The 23,098-nt window shown below is 35.2% G+C and overlaps 1 protein-coding gene across 9 annotated transcripts in view; it reads right to left on the reverse strand.

Annotated features, from left to right (window-relative positions):
* The window catches only part of Fam135a (family with sequence similarity 135 member A), a 72,004-nt gene that overhangs the window by 37,601 nt on the left and 11,305 nt on the right, over positions 1-23,098 (reverse strand). For 6 of the 9 annotated variants that reach the window (XM_048354708.1, XM_048354705.1, XM_048354710.1 and 3 more), the window contains 9 exons: positions 22,417-22,532; positions 15,047-15,126; positions 10,916-11,055; positions 10,736-10,806; positions 8,669-8,842; positions 7,330-7,456; positions 6,303-6,456; positions 1,775-1,855; positions 134-183 (listed from right to left, as the gene is read on the reverse strand). In XM_048354708.1, coding sequence (XP_048210665.1) covers positions 134-183; positions 1,775-1,855; positions 6,303-6,456; positions 7,330-7,456; positions 8,669-8,842; positions 10,736-10,806; positions 10,916-11,055; positions 15,047-15,126; positions 22,417-22,493 — 954 coding nt within the window. In that variant the 5' untranslated portion in view covers positions 22,494-22,532. Of the gene's footprint in view, positions 1-133; positions 272-710; positions 1,748-1,774; positions 1,856-6,302; positions 6,457-7,329; positions 7,457-8,668; positions 8,843-10,735; positions 10,807-10,915; positions 11,056-15,046; positions 15,127-22,416; positions 22,533-23,098 lie in introns of those variants that run through there. The other 3 variants (XM_048354711.1, XM_048354707.1, XM_048354712.1) reach the window with 2 other exon arrangements.

Genomic DNA, 23,098 nt, shown 5'->3' on the forward strand with positions numbered 1-23,098 from the left:
AGGTAAGTGGTGGTCAACCAATTTATTTTTGCAACTCCAGATAAGTCTGTTTTCTTAAGCAAATGCTTAGAATAGGAATCAGGAATCACTCAAATAATTTGATAATGTGCTTTAAAAAAAAAATTCCAAGTACCTTAACTTCTTCACATAGTTCAGTAAGTCGAGCTTCAACATCCATTTCCTCTGAAAGGAGTAGAGAGTAATTAGAGGAAGTATTTCAAAGTTAGACCTGAAAACTAGCTTTGAAATTATATATATAAATTCTCTTTAGGAAACTCACAAAATGGTATGAGGGATGAGGTAACAAACAGTACAAGTCATGTATCCAATGCCTAATGTATGAAACTGTAACCTCTCTGTACATCAGTTTGATAATAAAAATTTGAAAAAAAAAAAAAAGGAAGAGAAAAAAAAAAGCAAACACTTTCTCACTGTAGAGAGTCATTTTTTACAACAGGAAGAAAATGAAATAAAACGTGTGGTCCAATAAAAAAAAAAACTCACAAAATGGGCTGGGAATATGGCTCAGTGGCAAGAGTGCTTGCCTCATATACATGAAGCCCTAGGTTCGATTCCCCAGCAACACATATATAGAAAATGGCCAGCTGTGGCTCAAGTGGCAGAGTGCTAGACTTGTGCAAAAAGAAGCCATGGACAGTGCTCAGGCCCTGAGTCCAAGGCCCAGGACTGGCAAAAAAAAAAAGAAAAAGAAAACTCACAAAATCTAAATAGCTATGCTATTCTCAATAAAGTTGAAAGTAATATTTTTCCATTAATTAAATGCACATTAATGAGGTAAGTCAATTATGAAATTACTAGATATTCTGATAATTTAATGGTGTGCTTCAGTTTTCATAAGAGGTCAACACTGTCAATAAAATATTAACTGTATGTAAGTTAACTTGCAAAACTGCCTTAGGCAAGAAATGACAAAATATATGATCACCTTTCACTGTAGTTAATATTTTACAATATCTCATTTAATATTTACTGTTATATGTGTACACTCTGCTTTTTATAAAATTTATTCCTAAAAAGTTAAAGTAAAATTATTTATTATAACTAAACCTTTTTATTTTTGGCAGTTCTGTGGCTCAAACTTAGTGTCTCCAGCTCTTATTTGGGTTTCTTGTTCATTGTTGGTGCTCTACCACTTGAGCCACACCTCCAACCTGGCTTTTTCCCTAGTTAATAAGAGATAGAATCTTACTATTTTTTATTCCCTGAGTTTGCCTTGAAGAGGCTATAATTACAGGTCTAATCCACCAACACTCATCTTCAAAACATACTGATTTATATGGTGTATGCTATATCATCTAAAAAGAAATATATAATTTATAATTTAAATAGCAAAACCAAATACTAAAGGCATTTATTTCTGCAATGAATGAAAGTAGGTTTATAAATCACACTTCATTATCAATAACCCAATGTAAAGATAATTACTTTAAGGAAATTTAAGGCAATATCAGCTAGCTACTCAGTCCCACCAATATACATATTTTTGAAATGATGGTCTTTGGAGAAACTCAAAAGAATATGGAAAATGCTAAAGAGATCATTTTAATAATCATTTCCAGTTTGAAGAAAAAACTTCAATATTACAAATCAATTAAGAAATTAACCAAAAATTACCTATAAACTAAATTGTTTCTACAAGGTAAGTTTTGAAAAAAAAGTGGTAGGGATACATTAACAAATACACTTATGAAATTTAACAAAAATTTATTACTAATTAAAAGGGATTCTTTAATTAGCCTATTTGTAAACATACCTACTGTACAGGTGTCTTTCTGGGTTCTTGACTGTTTTCTTCTGAGAAGGCGCTCATATAGGACCTGCATGTTGGCCTTGGCTAGTTGTAAGGATTGTACACAGCACTAGTTACTATACTCTTCTGACAACAAAATTTACTAGAATTTTCCAACTTGTTAATATAGACTTAGTATTGCTCTAATAGAACAGTTAGTGAATTAATTTATCAGAATTACAAATGATGTACACTCAAGTTTATATTAGTTTGTTTTTTTCAAATTTAAATGTGTCACTCAAAAACTTATTTCAGGGGCTGGGAATATGGCCTAGTGGCAAGACTGCTTGCCTCCCATATGTGAAGCCCTGGGTTCAATCCCCCAGCACCACATATACAGAAAATGGCCAGAAGTGGCTCAAGTGGTAGAGTGGCTAGCCTTGAGCAAAAAGAAGCCAGGGTCAGTAATCAGGCACTGAGTCTAAACCCCAGGACTGGCAAAAAAAAAAAATTTTTTTTAAATTTATTTCAATTGTATCATGTTTAATTTTTCCTTCTCTCTTTCCTTTTCTTATAAAACTACATATTCAACCCAGGGCTTTTCCATAGTAGGCCAGTGCTGTACCGCTTGAGCCACACACCTTCAGCCCTATGATTTATTTTCATACACTTAAAATAATTTTGGGGCTGGCAGGAATCAAAGAGCTCAGCAAGGGTACTTCTCTGTTTTTGTCAGAATAGATGTTATGATTTGCCAAAATCTAGATTCCACAAGTCCTGACTCTCATTTTCAGTTGTGCTCAATGGCTCAAGCCAATCATCATAATCATCAAAAAAAAATGTACATCATTCATCTATAAAAAGAGAAAAAGGCAAAAACAGAAAAGAATTATTTTTAAAGGAGGGAAGAGAATTTAGCTAAAAATTTTAAGACATGGTATAGTGTAAGAATTTTAAATTTTAATACGATCCATAATACATTCTATTTTAGACCTCATTATTAAACCTGAAGAGCATAATAATGTTTAAGAAACAACTAAGTTGTATTTTAAATAGCTAATAGTATTTTCACACATTCTTCTAGAGGAGGCATTCAGAACAAAGAAAAATTCATAATAAAGAGAAAAGAAATTATAGAGTATAGAAAAGTTTGAGAATACAGTATTATCAATGAGTCTTTAAAAAAATTCTTACAGAACTGTCCAAGCTATGTGTTCATGGCTAAACTTTTTCAGGAAATAGGAACTTTTTATGTAATAAAAACTGTACTATGCTATTTCAACTATTCATTCATTTATTCAAATATATTTTAAATATATAGGTGGGGGGATATAAGGCACTAATAATCTTAGGACTATTTACTTATGTAAAAATGAAATCTGGGCTTGCTCTAGAAATTTATTTTCTGATGAAATATTTTAAATAATTCATAATATGATTTATATTCCTTTGGAAACTGATCTCTGAAATTATGTGAGGCCATGTTTATTATAATGTTATAATGTATTACACATGTAACCCTAAAGTTATACATATAAAAGTCATCCTCATTTGAGGAAAAAAACTGAACACAAGAATAATCATGGTGAACTTAAATTAATAAAATAGTAAAAAAAAAAAAGGGGGGGGGTAGAGGGCTCACATTGTATAAACTATTTGACATAGGGCTTTGACTCTGAAAAGAGAAATCCTTTTGCTTAATTACTCATTACAAATTTTATCAATAACTCTTAGTTTTGCTTTTTTTTTTTCAGTATGGGGGGGCAGATTTGAACTCAAGAGCTTCACATTAGCTTAGTTTGCTTACTCAGCTGGCTTTTATGACATGAGCCATATCCAGCCCTGCCATTTGTTGGTTATTTTAGAGATAGTCTCATGAATTTTGTTGCCTGAGCTGACCTTGAACCATAATTTTGATCTTAGCTTCACAAGAGGCTAGGATTCCAGGTGTGAGCCACTGACATAGAGTAATTTCTTAGATTTTGGGAAATATTCTTTCCTAGGTTAAATGTGGGTTATGTGATTTTCATATGTACATATTACATGTCAAATGTACTTGAATATATTATGCAGATGGATATCTTATTTACACAGGTATTTATTATCCTATCTCACATATTAAAGCCACAAGAAACCTTGTTTTACTGGATGAGTTTCTCCTGTTCACTTCCCCCCCATTTCCTGAGCTGAACTGGTTTCTTATTATTTTTTTTGTTATGAGAGGAAAGGGATGAGAAGTCAAAGTTCTTCAAAGATGGGGCATCTTCTTTCCCCAGTACCCAGCAAAATGCCTGACTTAGCAGGTGCTGAAAAGAGCTCAGGGAATTATATAGTCCTTACATTTCCGACTCACCTTCCCTTGAGAGTGAGCAAGTAACAGAAATACATTCACATGTGTATGCTTAGGGAGAAGACAGGGCCTTCTTGACTTCTACTATGGCATTCCACACTGAAACTACTAAGTTTTCTTGAGATATCATCACTTGTGGTTTTTAAGTTTTACTTCACTGCACTTGATAAACAGTACTTTTCTGGAATATGTTATTGTCCTTCCTTAATACCTGTAGTTTAAGAATTTTGTGAATATTAAACTGGGAATATTAAACCTAGCCAAAATGTGTAATGTAATTTTACAAAAAATATCTTTGAGTTCAAAATTACCAAATAAAAAAATGACTGAAATACTATATTGTCATTGAGGATAAGTGATAGCCTAAATTAACTATAAACTAGATCCATAAATGATTCATTACTGCGAAAAAGAACATTTAAAATAATTTACATCTATGGTACCAATTTCCCAAAAGATTATTCTGAGGGCAATAAATGGAGGGATTCTAAGTATATAAGGCACAATACATAGCCATAAAAAAACAAACAAAATTTATGTTCCAAATGGTTTTTAAACATACATTGTCTGCCACAGAGAAAAGGTTCTGTTTTCATTTTTGTTTTTAAAATCACAAGCTAAAGCTAAAGTGATTTTTTAAAGCCTTTGGTTCATTCATTGTTTCACAATAAATGGTCTTATGGTTTGGAGTCTTTCATGTTAAAAAAATTCATGTTCTTACTGCTTGTGTATTTTGTATACACTTCGGGATTAATGAATCAAGTGAACAGTTAATGACACTGTTTAGTCAGGTGAAGAAAGTGTTATCTGGACTGATTACATGATGAAATTAATCATATTCACTAGAATAGCCTCTGACAGGTAGGCAGTGAAGTACAATATAATATAATATCCAGCATTTTTTTCATAGCTGAATTTGAAGTGGGGTGCAAATCATTACAACTGATTGTGATTGCTTTTTAACCATACACAACATTTATAACTTAGTAAGTCTCAAACTCAAAAACTAACTTCAATAAGTTATTATTTTAGACAATACTGATTCTGATACAATATTGAGATTGTTGAGGAACAGATCCATGTACAAAGAATAGCGTTTTATTTAAATTTTAAGTTTTCAGAGTCAGGATCTCACTATGTACTCCAACTGATCTAGAACTCAGAATCCTCCTGCTTCAGTGGCCCTCAGCTACTTTTAAGTACAACTGTTTTCTTTCTTTCTTTCTTTCTTTTTTTCTTTCTTTCTTTCTTTCCTTCTTTCTTTCTTTTTCTTTCTTTCTTTCTTTCGCCAGTCCTAGGGCTTGGACTCAGAGCCTGAGCACTGTCCCTGGCTTCTTCTGCTCAAGGCTAGCACTCTACACCTTGAGCCACAGTGCCACTTCCCGCTTTTTCATGTGGTGCTGAGGAATTGAACCCAGGGCTTCATGTATACGAGGCAAATACTATACCGCTAGGCCATATTCCCAGCCCAAAACTCTACAATTTCTGACTTATTCAAGTATATAATGATAGAAAGAACTTATGCTGAAGAGATAAATATCCTTTTTTTATAGCTGCCATTTGCAAATGAAAGTTTATAAAACTACTTACCATACAAAATTCAGATTTAAAAATTGCCATTTCCAATCATTTCTCCTTTGTGAAATGCAATGTGTAAAAGTATTTGCAAAGTCCAAATAGTATACAAAATGAAAGCAATATGATTTTTATTATGTACCATAATTTATAGCCATTTCATTTTGGATTAAATCTGAAGTTTTATTATTTTTTAAAAAATGATATAATTTTCAAAATGTTGAAACACTGATTAATATTATTATTGCCTAAAGTGATATAAATGTATGCAAAAATGTTCCAAGTAACTACAATCTATTTCAACTGTTAAATTTGGAAGTATGTAACTGACTTTTTCCTATTCCATAGGTAATTATATTTATAGAGAAATAGTATATTTACATGTAATTGTTTTTTTCTCTAATAAAAACACTCATTTCAAACGGGGCTCCAAAAAGTTATATCTCAACATTATAACAAATAACCTTAAATTTCAAGAAATGATTACCAAGGGCTGACAAAAGATGGAACTGAGAGAGAAGTGAAAATGAAGCGTATATAAAGAGCATAGTTTTAGTACAGATAAACAGCAACAGAAGAGTGAAAAGGACTTGAATCTTAATGCAGGTCTGGCTAATTTTCACATACCCAGTTCTAGTTTCTGACAAGAAGGGATCTCTTCTGTTACTGTAATGAAGTAGCTGTGCAATCCCTTGAAGGCCAGTAGCAAAGTGGCACAAAGCGTATAATGAAAATGATAAGCATGGCGTAGGAAAGAGTCTGCAATGAGGAAGTTACAGCCCTAAAGAAGGAATAGAATGTCAAGTGTTAAAAACAAAAATTTGGAAATATTATACCTGAAATTTTAAAAGTATTAAGAAACATAAAACTACATATTTGCCAATTTCTAAAACATGGAAACTTCAGAAATATTGTGCAAAGTTGTTCATATAGATAATTTAAACTTATGACAGTGGAAATTTCAGCTACCATGGATCTTTATAAACAAGCAGATTAAATTACTTTTTTTTTTTTTGGCCAGTCCTGGGGCTTGGACTCAGGGCCTGAGCACTGTCCCTGGCTTTTCTTTGCTCAAGGCTAGCACTCTGCCACTTGGGCCACAGCGCCACTTCTGGCCATTTTCTGTATATGTGGTGCTGGGGAATTGAACCCAGGACTTCATGTATGGGAGGTTAGCACTCTTGCCACTAGGCCATATTCCCAGCCCCTTAAATTACTTTTTATAATATGTAATGCATACTATGTTTGTACTGAAATACACTTTATTTTTATATTTTATAGTACAAGTCCCATTTCCTTTCATAATAATAGCTATACTTGTACTATTCTAAGTTGGAACTAAGACTCTGGTCATTGTTTTTTAAGGGCACCTTTGGAACATTTCTACTTATTCTGTTAAGGGAACAAAAGATGATAGTAGGCATTAGATTTCGATTCATTAAGTTTGGTAAAATTTTGAAATATCAGGTTGACTTTCATAATGGATAACTAAGAAATTAATTATGGTAATAATTAGATATGTGATTTGCTAAGCTCAAGTAATTAATTAAAGAAATATCTCATCCACAGATAAAATAGTTTAAAATACTTCTTTGAAGTAAAAGGGTAAAAAATAAAAAGGAAAAGAAAACATAAAAATATATCTAGTTCTTACATCTGGTGATAACTGTCTTGTGTAGTTAATACCAAAAACAACACTTTCCAGAGTGGGAATCATGGAATCTTTGTTTTGTATTGGTGCATTTCTATTTAACCAAGTAGTCTTCACAGGGCGAGGAAAGCTGAAGGAATAAGAAGTACATTATTATTGTCTCAATAGTCTACTTCAGTGTAAGATACTTACAAAAGAAGTAATATAAAAAACAGTACAATTGTGAGTCCTATAGTATTCTTCAGGTTTCTGTTAATTTTTTCAGTTACTTAAAAGACAAACTTAAACTAGGAATTCTTGTTGAAACTAGAAAAAAGAACAGATTCAGGAAACTACAGTAATAAACTTTTAGCATTAAAACCTAATATGTAATTCACATTGGAATTACATTTCTAGAGTTATACTTTTATGAATGTAACTTGTCAAGGAAATTTTCATTAGAATGTTATTACATAGTAATCTATTTCAAAACTTCCAAAAATTTCATAAATTCAAGTTTACATTAGTAATACACTCTCTAATTTATAAATGTGGTAGAAACTAAGTATAACTTCTCAGGACCTAAGAGGAAAGACAATGATGGCAACAAAATCAGTTACAGATCTTATTAGAGAACAAGGAAGGCAGGGCTCTGCACTCTAAAAAAGCTTTGATAAATCATCTTACTGTCCTATTCCTTAAAGCATCATTCCTTATAATAACTGTCAGAATCAAGTTATTATTAAATCAATTGGAGTATTTTCATATAAATTACTTATCTGAAGTGTCCACCTACTGCCCATACTATAAGTATGATTGATCATGTGAAAAGGTTTGAATTATATTCTTACATTGATTAAAAATAATTCTGCCCATGGAAGGGGGCAGAAAAAAAATAGCCCAACGCACTTATACAATCTAGAATACCACACATTTTTAAACTAAAATATAACATACCAGTCATATAGTTATAATAAAAATATATACAATTGGTTAATGTTTCATGGAACAAGTATGACATGCAGTTAAGGAGGTAAATTAGCCTATCTAGAAAAGAGACAAAAAAAAACCTCATAAGTACAGATGAACCAATACTATATACAACCATTTCTGGACAATATTTCTAGACATTTGGGCTGACAAAGATTGCTTCATACTTCTGTAATAGAAAAAAGCTATTGGCCTATGCTCTTGAATTTTATTACTGTATTATTTTTGTACAAAATGAGAGCATGTAAACATTATGATTTTTTAAATTATCAGGAAATAATTTTCAACCACCTTTATTTATCAAAGTATTTGTGTTCACCAGAAAAATGAAAAGCATTCCATGAATAAGAACTAAGGTACTGGTTCAATTTACCTTATTAGTGGCTGGTGTAGTGCAACCAGTGATGCATGAACTGTAACAGACACCACGGAAAGGTGGAAATAATCAAACATTACATTCACATGATGATGAAGCCCTCTATAGAGGCTAAAGTGCAGCTTCAAAGTTCGGTTACTTATTAGTTGTAAAGCATTCAGATCATCTGCCCTATTAAAAAAAACAATGAATTTGCAAGTAAGTATGAAATATTTAGTCAAGGCTCAGGTTTTACAGATTACTTATAACTGACAAAAACATTATACTAATTATTTTTGTTCATATGAGAGTAACGTGTGTGTGTGTCTGTGTACATGAGTATGCTGGCCCTAGAGTTTGGACTCAGGGCCTGAGTTGTCCCTCAGGTTTTTGCTTTAAGGCTTACACTTTCCCACTGAGCCACAGTAACTTTTGGTGGTAATTGGAGACAGGAGACTCACAGCTTAAAGTAAATTTTAGTACATAAGACATACTGTTCATTACAAGATTTTTTAATACAACAGAAGTCAAATCCTATTGCAATCAATCCCCAAAGAAAAGCAAATTATTTTCAGTTAGAAAATTTTGTGAAAATAAGTCATTGCTTTCTCATTACAATGAAAAGCATTTTGCTGTATTTGCCTTGTCAGTAACATGTACACATACAAGAAACTACAACAATGTCTTGAAAATTATTTCCAAAAATACCTTAAGACCCTAATAAGCTACACATTCCTTCCGACAAACCCCACTTAAAGAATCGTGGCTGTTTAAAACATTTGTAATGAACTAATATTACAGTAGTTAACTATGTAAAACATTTTTAATCATCCAGAATGGTAAAGAGGACAAATAAAGCAGACATTTCATTAATACTACTACCTGTAGTACTACGTACAATCTGAACTTACATACAGTAATCTTTCTTATTTTATTTTTCATTTATGTAGTACTGGGGTTTAAACTCAGGCCTCACACCTGCAGACTTCAAATCATATTTAAACTATACTAGCTTGTTCTCTCTCTCTCTCTCTCTCTGTCTGTGTGTGTGTGTGTGTGTGTGTGTGTGTGTGTGTGTGTGTGTGTGTGTTCGATTGTTTGCCTTGAACTCTGGCCCTAAGCACAGTTCCTGAGCTCTTCAGCTCAAGGCTAGTGCTCTACCACTTGAGCCACAGCCCCACTTCTGGTTTTCTGGTGGTTAATTGGAGATAAAGACTCCCACAGACTTTCCTGCCCAAGCTCGCTTTGAACCATAATCCTCAGATCTCAACCTCCTGAGTAGGATTACAGGCATGTAATTTTTTTTTTTAAAGCAAGATCTCAGTTCCTTTTCTAGGAGCACATCTGGACAGAAATCCACCTATTTTAGACTTCCCTTTTTTTCTGGGATGATAGGCATGTCCATCTTTCTTTTGTTGAGATGGAGTCCTTAGACTTTTCTTCCTGGGCTGGCCTTGGAATTTTGATCTTTCCTATTTAGCTTCCCATGTAGACAGGATAGTAGACACATGTCACTATGCCAAGCTATGGGTTGAGAAGAAGTCTTACAAACTTTTTTTGTTTGGATTTGCTTCAAGCCACAATTCTCTCATTCTCAGCCTCTCAAGTATGTATTACATACAAATTTCAAGAAGCATTTCTAAAACTCCATTTAAAATGAGAGGAACAAAAACCTCCAGAAATGAAATTGTTAAACGGATCATTGACTCTTTTGTTTCAAGTGAGTATCAGTGCAGTTTGTATCTAAAATGACAGTGTGCTAAGATGTGCTGGCAAATTCAGAGTACTGAGTTCTAAATACTTGATAAGAGCTCTAGAAATTAATTATTCACAACCAACAAGCCTAATTGCTAGAGTTTAGGCAACTGTTTCACATTGCTTCAAACCGTCTGATTTTGCAACCTGGAGCTCATGAAATCACCATGGGCACACACACAAAAAAATATGGTTTCATGAGACTCTCTAAGAAACAGAAGTACTTCAAAATAGATAGAAAGCAGATAGGCTACATTCCAAACACAAAATGGAAATCTAACAAATCTTAAGACCTAAGGCTTTTAAAGATTATTTTAATAGCCTACTTACGAATAATCTCCATCTGTGAAGTGTAGATCCAAGGATAATAGAAAATTAATTTCCTCAAGGGTTTCTTCAATCTAAAGGAGAAATTACAGTATGAGATGATTTTTTAAATATTTATAAGAAGTTAGATATGTCTTGAAGCTTTACAAAAAATACATATGTATATCCAGTGAGAGAGTTTACCTTTCTTTCATCCAACAACATTTTAACTTTGAAGATCATTACATCATTTAAAACCACCTCTTCATTTTTGTATAGAATTTGAAATGTTTTACTGCAAATCAAAGAATCATGAACTGAAGCTGGAAAGGCTAAAGACGTACCTAAAACAGATAAGATACATAATTTGCATATGAAATACAAAAATACAATTAATTCATTACTACTTTCATGTAAATAATGTACTATGTTGTCTGTTACTCTACTTCCATTACTGTTTAACATAGAGTATTAGAACATTTATATTTAATTTCTATGATGAAAACAGAACAACAAATAAGCATTATAGCAGTTTAAAACTATGACTTCTTTTTTTTTTTTTTTTTTTGCCAGTCCTGGGGCTTGGACTCAGGGCCTGAGCACTGTCCCTGGCTTCTTCTTGCTCAAGGCTAGCTAGCACTCTGCCATTTGAGCCACAGCGCCACTTCTGGCCATTTTCTGTATATGTGGTGCTGGGGAATCAAACCCAGGGCCTCATGTGTATGAGGCAAGCACTTTTGCCACTAGGCCATATCCCCAGCCCAAAACTATGACTTCTTAAATCTGAAAGGTAAAAGAGGAAATCTCCAAGAAGATATTTAGAGCAACTGACTTGTATGTCACAGAAAAAAGTAAAATTGAAACAGCAATTTCCTGAGTTGGTAAAGTTGTTTTAGTGAATTGTCAACCATAAATAATGAGATCCCATAAATCTAAGGCCATCTGGTGAGGAATGAGAGTAGTTTGCAAGCCTTGAAAGTCAAGGCTGGATTTGACACAAGGGCAATCTTATCAAGGACAGTTTCCTTCACCTGTGAAGTTTGGTTGGCCACTGAGTCATTCATGTCGGGCCATTCAATCTGCTTCACAGTATTATGGGACACATAATAGGATATATAATAGGATATTATATGCTAATAGAATATGAGATAAACAGCCTATGAGTCCAAAAAGGACAAGAAAGACTGCCATGTGGTATTGGGGTAACAAAGTGGGGGCAACAGCAGCCTAAAATATTCTGCTTCTGTCTAAATAAAATATTCCTGATAAATGACCTCTTAGCATAAAACCTCAGTGAAGTGAGGAGAAAGAAAGGTGTTCATATTAGGGAAATGAAGTCTAGACTATGCAAGGAGAAAACCTGTAAGGAGGAAGAAGTAGGGGCAGGAGACTGGCACATAAAAGGTATTAAAAGAGAAAACATGCCAGGCACAAGCCTGTAATCCTAGCTACTCAGGAGGCTGAGATCTGAGTATTGCAATTTGAAGTTAGCCTAGGGAGGAAAGTCAGTGAGACTCTTATTTCCACTTAACCACCATAAAGCTGGAAGTGAAGCTGTGACTCAAGTGGTAGAGTACCAGCTTTGAGTAAAAAAAACTACAGGACAGTGCCCAGGCCCACAGAAAAAGCAGTAGAAATAATTCTCAAAATGATACAGAGAGGTGGTAAATGATTTTTTAAAACTTAATGATTAAGGGCTGGGGATATGGCCTAGTGGCAAGAGAGCTTGCCTCGTATACATGAGGCCCTGGGTTCGATTCCCCAGCACCACATATACAGAAAACGGCTAGAAGTGGCGCTGTGGCTCAAGTGGCAGAGTGCTAGCCTTGAGCAAAAAGGAAGCCAGGGACAGTGCTCAGGCCCTGAGTCCAAGGCCCAGGACTGGCAAAAAAAAAAAAAAAAAACAAAACACTTAATAATTAAAAAGGTTTCTGACATGCTTACAAGCAAGGGGTTGGTCATGGGTGTTATGGAAGTAAGTCAGTCACCAGCAAAACATAGGACTAACTCACAAGCAGCCACCTGTGGTGTGTACACTCCACCCATGGACCAGATGGCCTACTAGCTAGATGTCTTAAAGATAGCAGCTAGTGTGGTACACACACACCCCCCTCAGGATACACGACAAAGGAATGCCACCCACAAAGCTAATGAACCAGTTCCAAGGTAGTCAAGATTAGCTAGGACAGGCTAATGAACCCCTACTGTGGGCTAAGTGTTATTAAATAAGACCCTGAAAACAGGCCATAAAAATTTTGGCTGAAGATGCTCAAATCAGAGCTTGGTTCTTCATGGACTCCAACCTTCTAACTCCAACCTCAGATTCAAGTTTCCCTCCCCTCTCCACAGCAATGTATTCCCTTCAGAGAGTGCTGTCCAACAACACCAACGGTTCTAGTTCCCACCAATGTCATTACATATGTTCACTTGATGTGGGAGTGGCTGCTACTTGTTGGAATGTTATTTTGAATTGTTGTATTAGTGAAAGGCATCTCATGTTTGAGTCTTTTATTGCATGCCTTCACCATAGCCATCACCAAATGATTTGAAACCAAGAGTGAGATAGTTTCAGTGGTGGCCACCACATGGCTCAAGTGGCAGAACACTTGCCTAGCAAATGCAAGGTGCCGAGTTAAAAACTATATATACTGAAACAAGAAAAAGTTTCAGGCATAATACTTTTCAATCTCTTAAATATGATATCTATTTATCCAAGAGTTAATAGTGAAAGGACAAAGCAAAAATCACACCTAGTATTAACAAGGAGGTATTAGAATTTGATACACGTAAGACTGAATAATAACCAAAAACAGGACACTAAGCATTGTTTTTCTTCTGGTACATTTCTTTCTGCCTTTCAACCAGTCTCATTTGCTAAGAATTTACATTTTATCTGGTTTTGCCTATGGTCACATCCTCATTTCTCTTATCTAGAATTCTTATCGCCCTCTTCCCCTTTGGTTAGACTTCTCTGGGCTAACTAAATGATCTCACATCTAAACACTTTAAAGTGTTGCTATTTCTTAAATAAAAAATTACACTGAACCAAAATATATCAATTTACATCAGAATAGATTCTTAATTAACTCTTAAACCCGCTGGTGGCACACATCTGAAATTCCAGCACTCAGTGGCTGAGGGCAAGGAATTGTGAGCATTCAAGGCCTGAGCTACAAAGTGAGAGACTGTTCTCAAAAAAACTGAAAAAAAGAAAAAGCATACTTTAAAAAACCTAAGAAATAATTTTAAATTATAAATCAAATTATCTGTGCACATACATATTGTGTGTGTGTGTGTGTGTGTGTGTGTGTGTGCGCGCGTGTGTACATGCATGTCCCATTTCTGAGGCTTGAACTCAGGGCCAAGGTCCTTTCCCTTTGATTTGTTTACTCAAGGCTAGGGCTCTACCACTTGGGCTACAGCCCTACTTCCAGCTCTTTGATGATTAACTGGAGACAAGAGTCTCACAAACTTTCCTGCTCGGGCTGGTTTTGAACTTCATCCTCAGATGCCAGCACCTAGCTAGCTACTGAGTATTTTTAAAGTTCCAACTCGATGACATGACAGCTGCCTTTGCTGATATGACTGCTGCCACTACCTATATTGCTTTCATAGAACTTCCTAGGTCATTGTAAAAATCCAAAACAAACCTAATTTATTGAAGGTTCAAGTCTAGTGCTTGTAAGTACTAAATGACTTTTTTTGGCAGTACTAGAATTTGGAGGTTTTGTATTGGAAAGCCCTCTACCACTTGAGCCACACTGTTAGCCCTTTTAGTTTTAGTTATGTTTCAGATATGATGTCAAGATTTTGGTCTGGGGAAAGAATTAGATGTTGATCCTTCTGCCAATGTTTCTCTGCAGCTAGGAACATAGAATGTATCACTATGCTTGAGTTATTAGTTGAGATAGAGTCTTGCTAACTTTGGCAAGTGCGGACTCTAGCCAAGAGCCTCCTTCCTAAGTAGCTAGGATTACAAATGTAAGCTACTGCAACTAGCATATGATATAATAATGGTATTTTAAAAATCTTATTTCTAATAGAAATTTTTTTCTTATGAAAACATAGTGATTGTTATCTTACTTCAGGCTTTTTTGTTTTTAACCAGTCCTGGGGCTTTAACTCAGGGCCTGGGTACTGACCCTGGGCCTCTTTATGCTCAAGGCTAGCGCTACCACTTGAGCAACAGCGCCACTTCTGGCCCTTTCTGTTTATGTGGTACTGAGGAATCGAATCCAGGGCTTCATGCATGCTGGGCAAGCACTCTACCCCTAAGCCACATTCCCAGTCTACTTCAGATTTTTTTTTTAATGTTGAAAAATATTTTTGTCTCACCTGTTACATGTAACAAACTGGCTTCTACTCTGTGGGGAATTCTTGGTGGAATTCTCATAGATGCACGAATCTGGTAAAAACTAAAGCAAAAATATAAGGAAGTAATTTCAAAACATATTTGAAAGTACATTATGCTCAAACTTCTACGTATCATATGTGTTGAAATAATAAAGTTGACCTAGTCAAAGCAGTCTACATAACATTTACTATCAGTGGAAAAAACATATCATCAGACCTATGTGCCAATATTAGTATAACAGAAGGCCAGCAAGCATAAAGATAAGTGAAAGAAATAAGATATACATACAATATACAATTTTTTACTTCATATGAAAGAGTTGAAAGCAACCCGTAGACTTACAAAGGCATCTGAGAGTTTTATTGTTTAATTTGGTCTATTAACTTTTTTCTTTTAAAATATAATAAAATTGATCTTAAACATGTTTGTTCAAAGGGTTCAGTGTTTCAGTTAGAAAAAGTAAATCTAAATAATATATTTCTATGGTCCAGTTAATGTAATAAATTATTTCAAAATTACTACACAGATAGGCTTTAACTCTTGTAGTCACAAAATGATTGTCTGCCAGGTGTTATTTAGCTTGATTAAATCATACAACAATTTATAGAAACATTACACTATAGCCTATAAAATATACAATTATTTATAGTATTATTTAATTATTTAATGTTTCACATAAAAATAAAGCTACCTATGTAGAAAAATCTATTTGCTTTTTATTTTTGGTAAACATACTTGCTTTTTCTTTTTTGATCAGGGAGGAAAATGTATGAGTGTGTCTGTGTGTGTGTGTGTGTGTGTGTGTGTGTGTGTGTATGTATTTTGCCAGTCCTGGAGCTTGAACTCTGGGCCTGGGCATTGTCCCTGGGCTTCTTTTGCTCAGTGCTAACTCTCTAACCACTTGAGTAACAGCAGCACTACTCTGGATTTTTCTGTGATTAAGTGTAGATAAGTGTATCATGGACTTTCCTGCTCAGACTGGCTTCGAATTGTGATCCTCAAATCTCAGCCTTCTGAGTAGCTAGGAGTACAGGTGTGAGCCACTGACACCCGGCTAGGAAATTCTATTTAAATAATGTATATCACGAGTCACTATGCTGGGGCTGGGCACTGATTGCTCACACATGTAACCCTAGCTACTCTAAGCTGAGATCTGAGGATTGAAGTTTGAAGCCAGCCAGGCAGGAAAATCCATGGGACTCTTATCTCCAATTAACCACCAAAAAAATTGGAAGTAGAGCTAAGGCTCAAAGTAGTAGAGCACTAACCTTGAGCTCAAAAGCTCAGGGATAGTGCCCAGGCCCTGAGTTCAAGTTCCATAGTCAACAGGGGGAAAATAAAGGGAATCACCAACCTGGCTCTAGTGGCTCATGCTCGTAATCCTAGCTACTCAAGAGGCTAAGATCTGAAGATCACAGTTGGAAGTTAGACCAGGCAGGAAAGGTTGTGAGACACTTATGACCAATTAACCAACAAAAAGCAGGCTCAAGTTGGTAGAGTGGCAATTTGGTCTCAGATGAGATCCTGAATTCAAGCTCTAATGACAGCACACACAAACAAAAATCAATAACCTTACTAGATAACTTGTATTTTACTTTGTGAGATATGGTTTTTGTTGTGAGTACTCATTGCTGTTTCCAAGAAAAAGGAGAAATAGTGAATCAGTGAATGGATGTGGATTTGGCCTAGTAGCAAACTGTGTGTGAACTCTCATAATTAGCTCTGTGTACAGAATAATCCTATGTGACCGAGTACCAGATGAAAAAGTGTCTTTAAGTAATATGTACACTATCGGATTTGTTTCCTAGATTTTTTTTGGCAGCAACTATATTTTAAAATGGAAATTAATAAGAAAAACATTAAAATATTGAAGTAAAGCTTATTGCAACGTGTCTCCCATGGCCATAGTCAGCAGAACGTTCTAGAATGCCCAATAACATTTTCTATGTTAACTTTTTTTTTTTTTGGCCAGTCCTGGGGCTTGGTCTCAGGGCCTGAGCACTGTCCCTGGCTTCTTTTTGTTCAAGGCTAGCACTCTGCCACTTGAGTCACAGCACCACTTCTGGCCATTTTCTGTATATGTGGTGCTGGGGAATTGAACCCAGGGTCTCATATATACGAGGCAAGCACTCTTGCCATTAGGCCATATCCCCAGCCCCTATGTTAACGTTTTTTAAAATGAAAATTCTTCATTTAATATATAATGTCAAAATACCATAATTTGTTTTTTTATCTATCAGTTCAACGAACTGTGGATCAGACTGAGGAAATAACATACATGTAATGAACACAAACTTTTTCTTTAATTAACTTACATTAATTACATTTCCACATATGTTCACACATTATTCAAATCAATCTCACCCCCTCTTTATCACTGTCCCTTTCTCTCCTTCTCAAAACAATTGCAACAATTTTCATTATTCTATTTTCTTAGGTACAAATAACCTACTTTGGTGGTATTCATAACTTCATCATTTTTGTTAATCAACCCACTCCCAACCCACTAGTATCTACTCATCCACAAAGGTACAGACTTATTTTGGCAATTATTTTCTAGACAATAAAAACCAAAAATATAACAACAAAAGACATTTCACAACATTCACATTGTATTAGGTAGCTGAAGTAATGATATGACTAACAGTGTAAGAGAGGATATTCATGTGTAGGAGGCAAGCGCTCTTGCCACTAAGCCATATTCCTAGCCCCAAGAGAGGATATTCAAAGACTGTATAAAATACACTGGATTCAAGACCCTTATATAAAGTGATGTAGAATTTTCAAAGATCCTACCAACACATCTTAGATATTCTTCCACACAACTTAATAATTATAGAAGACCTATCTATACAATAGCCACCTGTTTATAGACACCAGGTATAGAAACACTTAAAACAAATGCATATATTACTTCGAATAAAGTTTATTTTTAATTTCCTATATAAAAGTAGACTATTATTACACCAGGCACCAGTGGCTCATGCCAGTAATTCCTAGCTACTGGAGGCTGCAATCTGAGGATTGCAGTTCAAAGATAGCCAGGGAAGAAAAGTCCCCATGAGACTCTTATCTCCAATTAACCATTCAAAAACTGTAAGTGGCATTGTGGCTCAAGAGGTAGAGTGCTAACCTCGAGCATAAGCAGGCTCAGGGGAAGTCCAGGCCCTCAGTTCAAGCACCAAAATAGACCAAAAAAAAAAAAAGTAGAGTATTACTGTAAATACATTTTTAATAAAATTATTGTCACCTTCAAGGTAATTTTTAAACCAAGAAAGTATATTTTAAGAGCAGGTAATTCAGGTTAACCTCTTGCAAAAAAATAAATAAACAAATAAAAAACTTTTAGATAAGCTAAAACAGGATACCAAAAACAGGATAGAGTATTAACAACCCAAATTTAAGCAATAACAAAATCCCAGCAAGGTACAAGTAGTTGGTTGTTTTTTTTTTCATTTTTTGGTTTTGTTTTGGTTTTTGGCCTGACAGCATTTGCTGGCCCATGCAACAAAATCTTAATTTTGGTCTTAAAACACAGTATTCCCAAAATTGATTTTTTTTAATGAGAAGAAAACAACCAGTGAATCAATAAAAAGGTATGAATAAACAGTTAATAGAAAAACAAATATATTAATAATATATAGTATATATAAACTATAACAAATATAAACTATAACATACATGAAAAAATATGTACAAATTACTTATAATTTACATAAATAGAACTATTATTGTAAGATAATCTTTCTCATTTATTAAACTGACAGAATCAGCCTTTGACAAAACAATTTGTTGACAAGGCTAGATAAACCACAATTATTGTATACTGATGTAGAAAATCCAGAATGGTGCAGTACCCTACATACATGGGATAATTTGTCAAAAAGCAAAAACTATATAGGCATTTGTTTATCTTTGGATTTAGCATTTCACATTTTTGTGTGTGAAGATGTCAGGGCCTGCACTCAGGGCCTGGGCTCTGACCCTGAGCTTTTTTGCTCAAGGCTAGCACTCTATCACTACAGCTCCACTTCCGGTTTTTGGGGGGAATGGGGAGAGCTAAGCATCTCACAAACTTTCCTGCCCAGGCTGGTTCCAAAGTTTGATCCTTATATCTCAGCCTGCTGAGTATTTAGAAGTCATGAGCCACTGTTATGTCGTGTGTGTGTGTGTGTGTGTGTGTGGGTGTGTGTGTGCGCGCGCACGTATGTTTAGGAAGGTACAAGGTGTTGGGTCTTCACTAAGTTCCAACAGGGTTAAAAACCTGTTGTATAAATAGCAGTGTTTCTTCCCTGCTGAGTGAATGATAGTGCTTCCTGGTAGCATGCAAGTGTTGAGAGGAAAAAGCTGTGTGCACGTCACTAAAATAATTACAATTTGCCTTTTAAACAAACACATAGGAAAAGTCTGCTGTTTGGAGGAAGAGCTGGAAAATGAGGCATTCAAAACCATATAAGTTATAATGATTTAGCATTTCGATGGCACATTACAATTGCAAAATGCACCATAATATGTATCTCTTTTGGTGACTCTGTATATCCTACTCTAAATGTCAATTCAAAGTTCTCTTGGAGTGTGAGGATTTTTCATAGCACCACCACTGGGACAGAGTTTATAGAAATTTTAAATCTCATTTAGTAATGCTCAGAGAAATACAGCACAAATGACATGATTCTGGAAATAAGAAAACCTACAGATTCCGACTACTGATGCCTTTAAAATTTGTGCAATTTTTTTAGCTTTGTGGGTCTCAAGCTTCATCTCCTTAGACAATTTGTTAAACAAATATTAAAGACTATACGACAGATTTTTTTTTTTTAAAAGCAACTGAATTCAAAGAGAGAGCACGGAGAATCAACAAAAGCAAGTGTTTCCCTTTGCCATGCTTCTGCCGTGAGCCATGAGGTGAGGATCTGGCACACATTTTTCCCCCATCAGAGAGGAAAAAACTATAGGTGACAATGACCAAGATACTTTGTACTCACAAACTGACATACTGAATTGAAATCTCTTTTACAACTACTTAAATATAATTTTTTTTTTATATTACTTTTTTTTTTTTTTTTTTTGGCCAGTCCTGGGCCTTGGACTCAGGGCCTGAGCACTGTCCCTGGCTTCTTCCTGCTCAAGGCTAGCACTCTGCCACTTGAGCCACAGCGCCGCTTCTGGCCGTTTTTCTGTATATGTGGTGCTGGGGAATCGAACCTAGGGCCTCGTGTATCCGAGGCAGGCACTCTTGCCACTAGGCTATATCCCCAGCCCTAAATATAATTTTTTAAGCATGAAAAAAATTTAAAGCAATGATTTCACAAGGTGCTAGTGGTCGAGCTTATAACCCTAGCTATTCAGGAGACTGAGATGTGAGGATCAAGGATTGAAGCCAGCCTGGGCAGACAAATCCTAGAGAATCTTATTCCCCAAAAGCCTAAAGTGGAGCTGTGGCTCAAGTGATAGAGCATTATTGGCCTTAAGCAATAAAGGTAAAAAAGGGTAGCACCCATACCCTGAGTTCAAGCCCTAGTTATCACCGAAAGAAAAAAAAAATGCAGTGTTGCTTTCCATGGTTGACCTAACTTATAAACTTGTCTTGACCAACACACTGTAAAGGAGTTTCAACTGGAAGTACTAGATCTCTCCTTACATGTCTTCTTTCTCTCTTTGGACTGCTGCACCCTCTATGAGAACAAACCACAGAAGAAAATTATAAACAGGTTAGCTGTGTCTGCTTAGCTGAGACCATTCTGCCTCAGTAAGAACCCACAGAATCTGCCAGCTGTGGACTCATACGTGCACCAGCAAGGATTGACTAAGCCAGCCTAGATCAGCAGAACAATTCAACTTACCAGTCTTGTGAGCAAAAATAAATGTATGTTGTAGTAATTCCACGGAAGCTGTGTTTGATGGTAATGGCTGCATTATTATTGGTAAATAATACAGAAACTGATACCTAGAACTGGTGTGTACCATACAAAAAACTTAAAATTAAGTAATAAAATTAAAAGAAAGGAAAAATGATCAAGAAACTGTAGTATATTAGGAAAATGGTAACTCGTATCACAGGTGTGGTGAAGTATGCTACCTACGATAACCTGGAAAAGTTATGCAAACAACTCCTAAGAAACTATAGGAGCCACGAAAGCTAATTTCTAGGCAGGAATTGAAAATGCCAACTAGATGTTCTCAGCTAAGTAAAGTAAGGCTGTGCAGGACAGAAAAGGTCTAAAGAAAGAACTCATTATTTTACATACAGAATCTAGAAAAAAAGACAGAGGGACCAGGACTTGAAGGCTGCAAACAAAACAAGACAGTTCTTGCTTCCCATCTCATAAAAGTAAGCATGCCTAAAAATCAATTAGGGTGTTTTTATAGTGTAGAATGTGCAATATCAGGCACAACAGGAACCCAAAAAGTTTTGTAAATGGGGTTGTAATGCCTTAAAAGCTGCTAGTCGGCTTTATGACCTTCATGGCCAACATTCTATAGTGGAAGGAACAGCATGCCAACAAGCAGAGGCTAGCCTGTGGAGAATGAGAGACTACATGGAATAGAGCACAACATAGCTACTTCTATTTTGTCAAAATGGTTGGTTTTTTTCTTAATGGGTGTGCCAAAGTCACTTCCATAAGACAGGATATTTTTCTTATTACTGTACTCCTGTTATTCATAATCCCTCCATCACCAATTGAAGTTACTCCTAACGCCCCTAAACTGCTACCTACTGTTTCTACTTCTTCTATGCAACCATCAGTCTAATAAGCTCAGTCTTCACCATCTTAGTAAGTGCTGGTTGTAACAACCTTCCTTGGAAACTATTGATGGCAACCTAAATTTGTAATGTCAAGTCTTTTCTAGACATCAGAGGAATTCTAGAGCACTTCAACAGCAAAGCCTTATCTTTATTACCTAGAAAATACCCTATTTCCTAAATGTTCTTAAATATAACCATCATTACTACTTACAAAGATTTGTTCCACTACTCTCTACATTCATGAGGCTATGTACTAAAAGGATCTATGCCTATCTAGTCTTATCCACACTTTGGCACTAACCCTGCATAATGACTTATCTAACATGCTAACCCACAACTAAATCCCTTTGCTCTAATTCTACAGCCTTTTCTATAAATATTTATTGAGGCTTCATCATGTATGCTCTGCACTACTACTTAGCTGTTTTGTGTGTATAATTCACTTCCCCTATTAAGCTCTACTTCAAAGAACAAATATGAGCTCTTACATGTTTTCATTAAAGTCCTCTTAATGCTCAGTACAAGCAAACAAAAGTATATAATTAAATTAAAACTCTGTATTGTATCTTATGCAAAATATCATTTTCACACTAAAATACATACCCTCTCTGGAATAAATCCACATTGTAGAACTTGTTTAGCTCCACAGAGAATTCAACCATTGCTTGAACTTCACTCATTTTCAACTTATTCTCAGAGGACAAATCTGGTAGTAACACTTTAGTTAAAAAGCAGGAAAAATGAAGAGCACAACAAGAATATGAACTTATTAAAATACTATTTTTAAGCTTATTTCATAATATGATATACAAGTAGAATAAACTAGTTCAATGTATCGAACCTTAGTCTAACTCAACTAAATAGCATCAGGATATGGATGTTTACTTACCAAACAGCACTTTTCTCTACAATGTTTCCTTTTACAATACTCTTCTAGGATTTATTTCCCTTGATGACACTTAATGTAATAATAAGTAATGCAACAAACTGCTAAAACAAACTCTTAATTTTATCTTTTATAGATGAAATAGTAGCATTACAGAAAAATTAAGATATCAAATTTTTCTCTTCTAGTTTACATAAGTAGTAGCTCTACAATCAAAATGAAAATTTGCATTACTTAAATTCATGACGCTTTCCCCCCCACCCCTGTTAAGCAAAGAAAGAATTCTTGTTGTTGTTTGTTTTTTTTTTTTGGCCAGTCCTGGGCCTTGGACTCAGGGCCTGAGCACTGTCCCTGGCTTCTTTTTGCTCAAGGCTAGCACTCTGCCACTTGAGCCACAGC

This window comes from Perognathus longimembris, chromosome 9 (genome assembly GCF_023159225.1).
Source record: "Perognathus longimembris pacificus isolate PPM17 chromosome 9, ASM2315922v1, whole genome shotgun sequence".
Taxonomy (NCBI): Eukaryota; Metazoa; Chordata; class Mammalia; order Rodentia; family Heteromyidae; genus Perognathus; species Perognathus longimembris.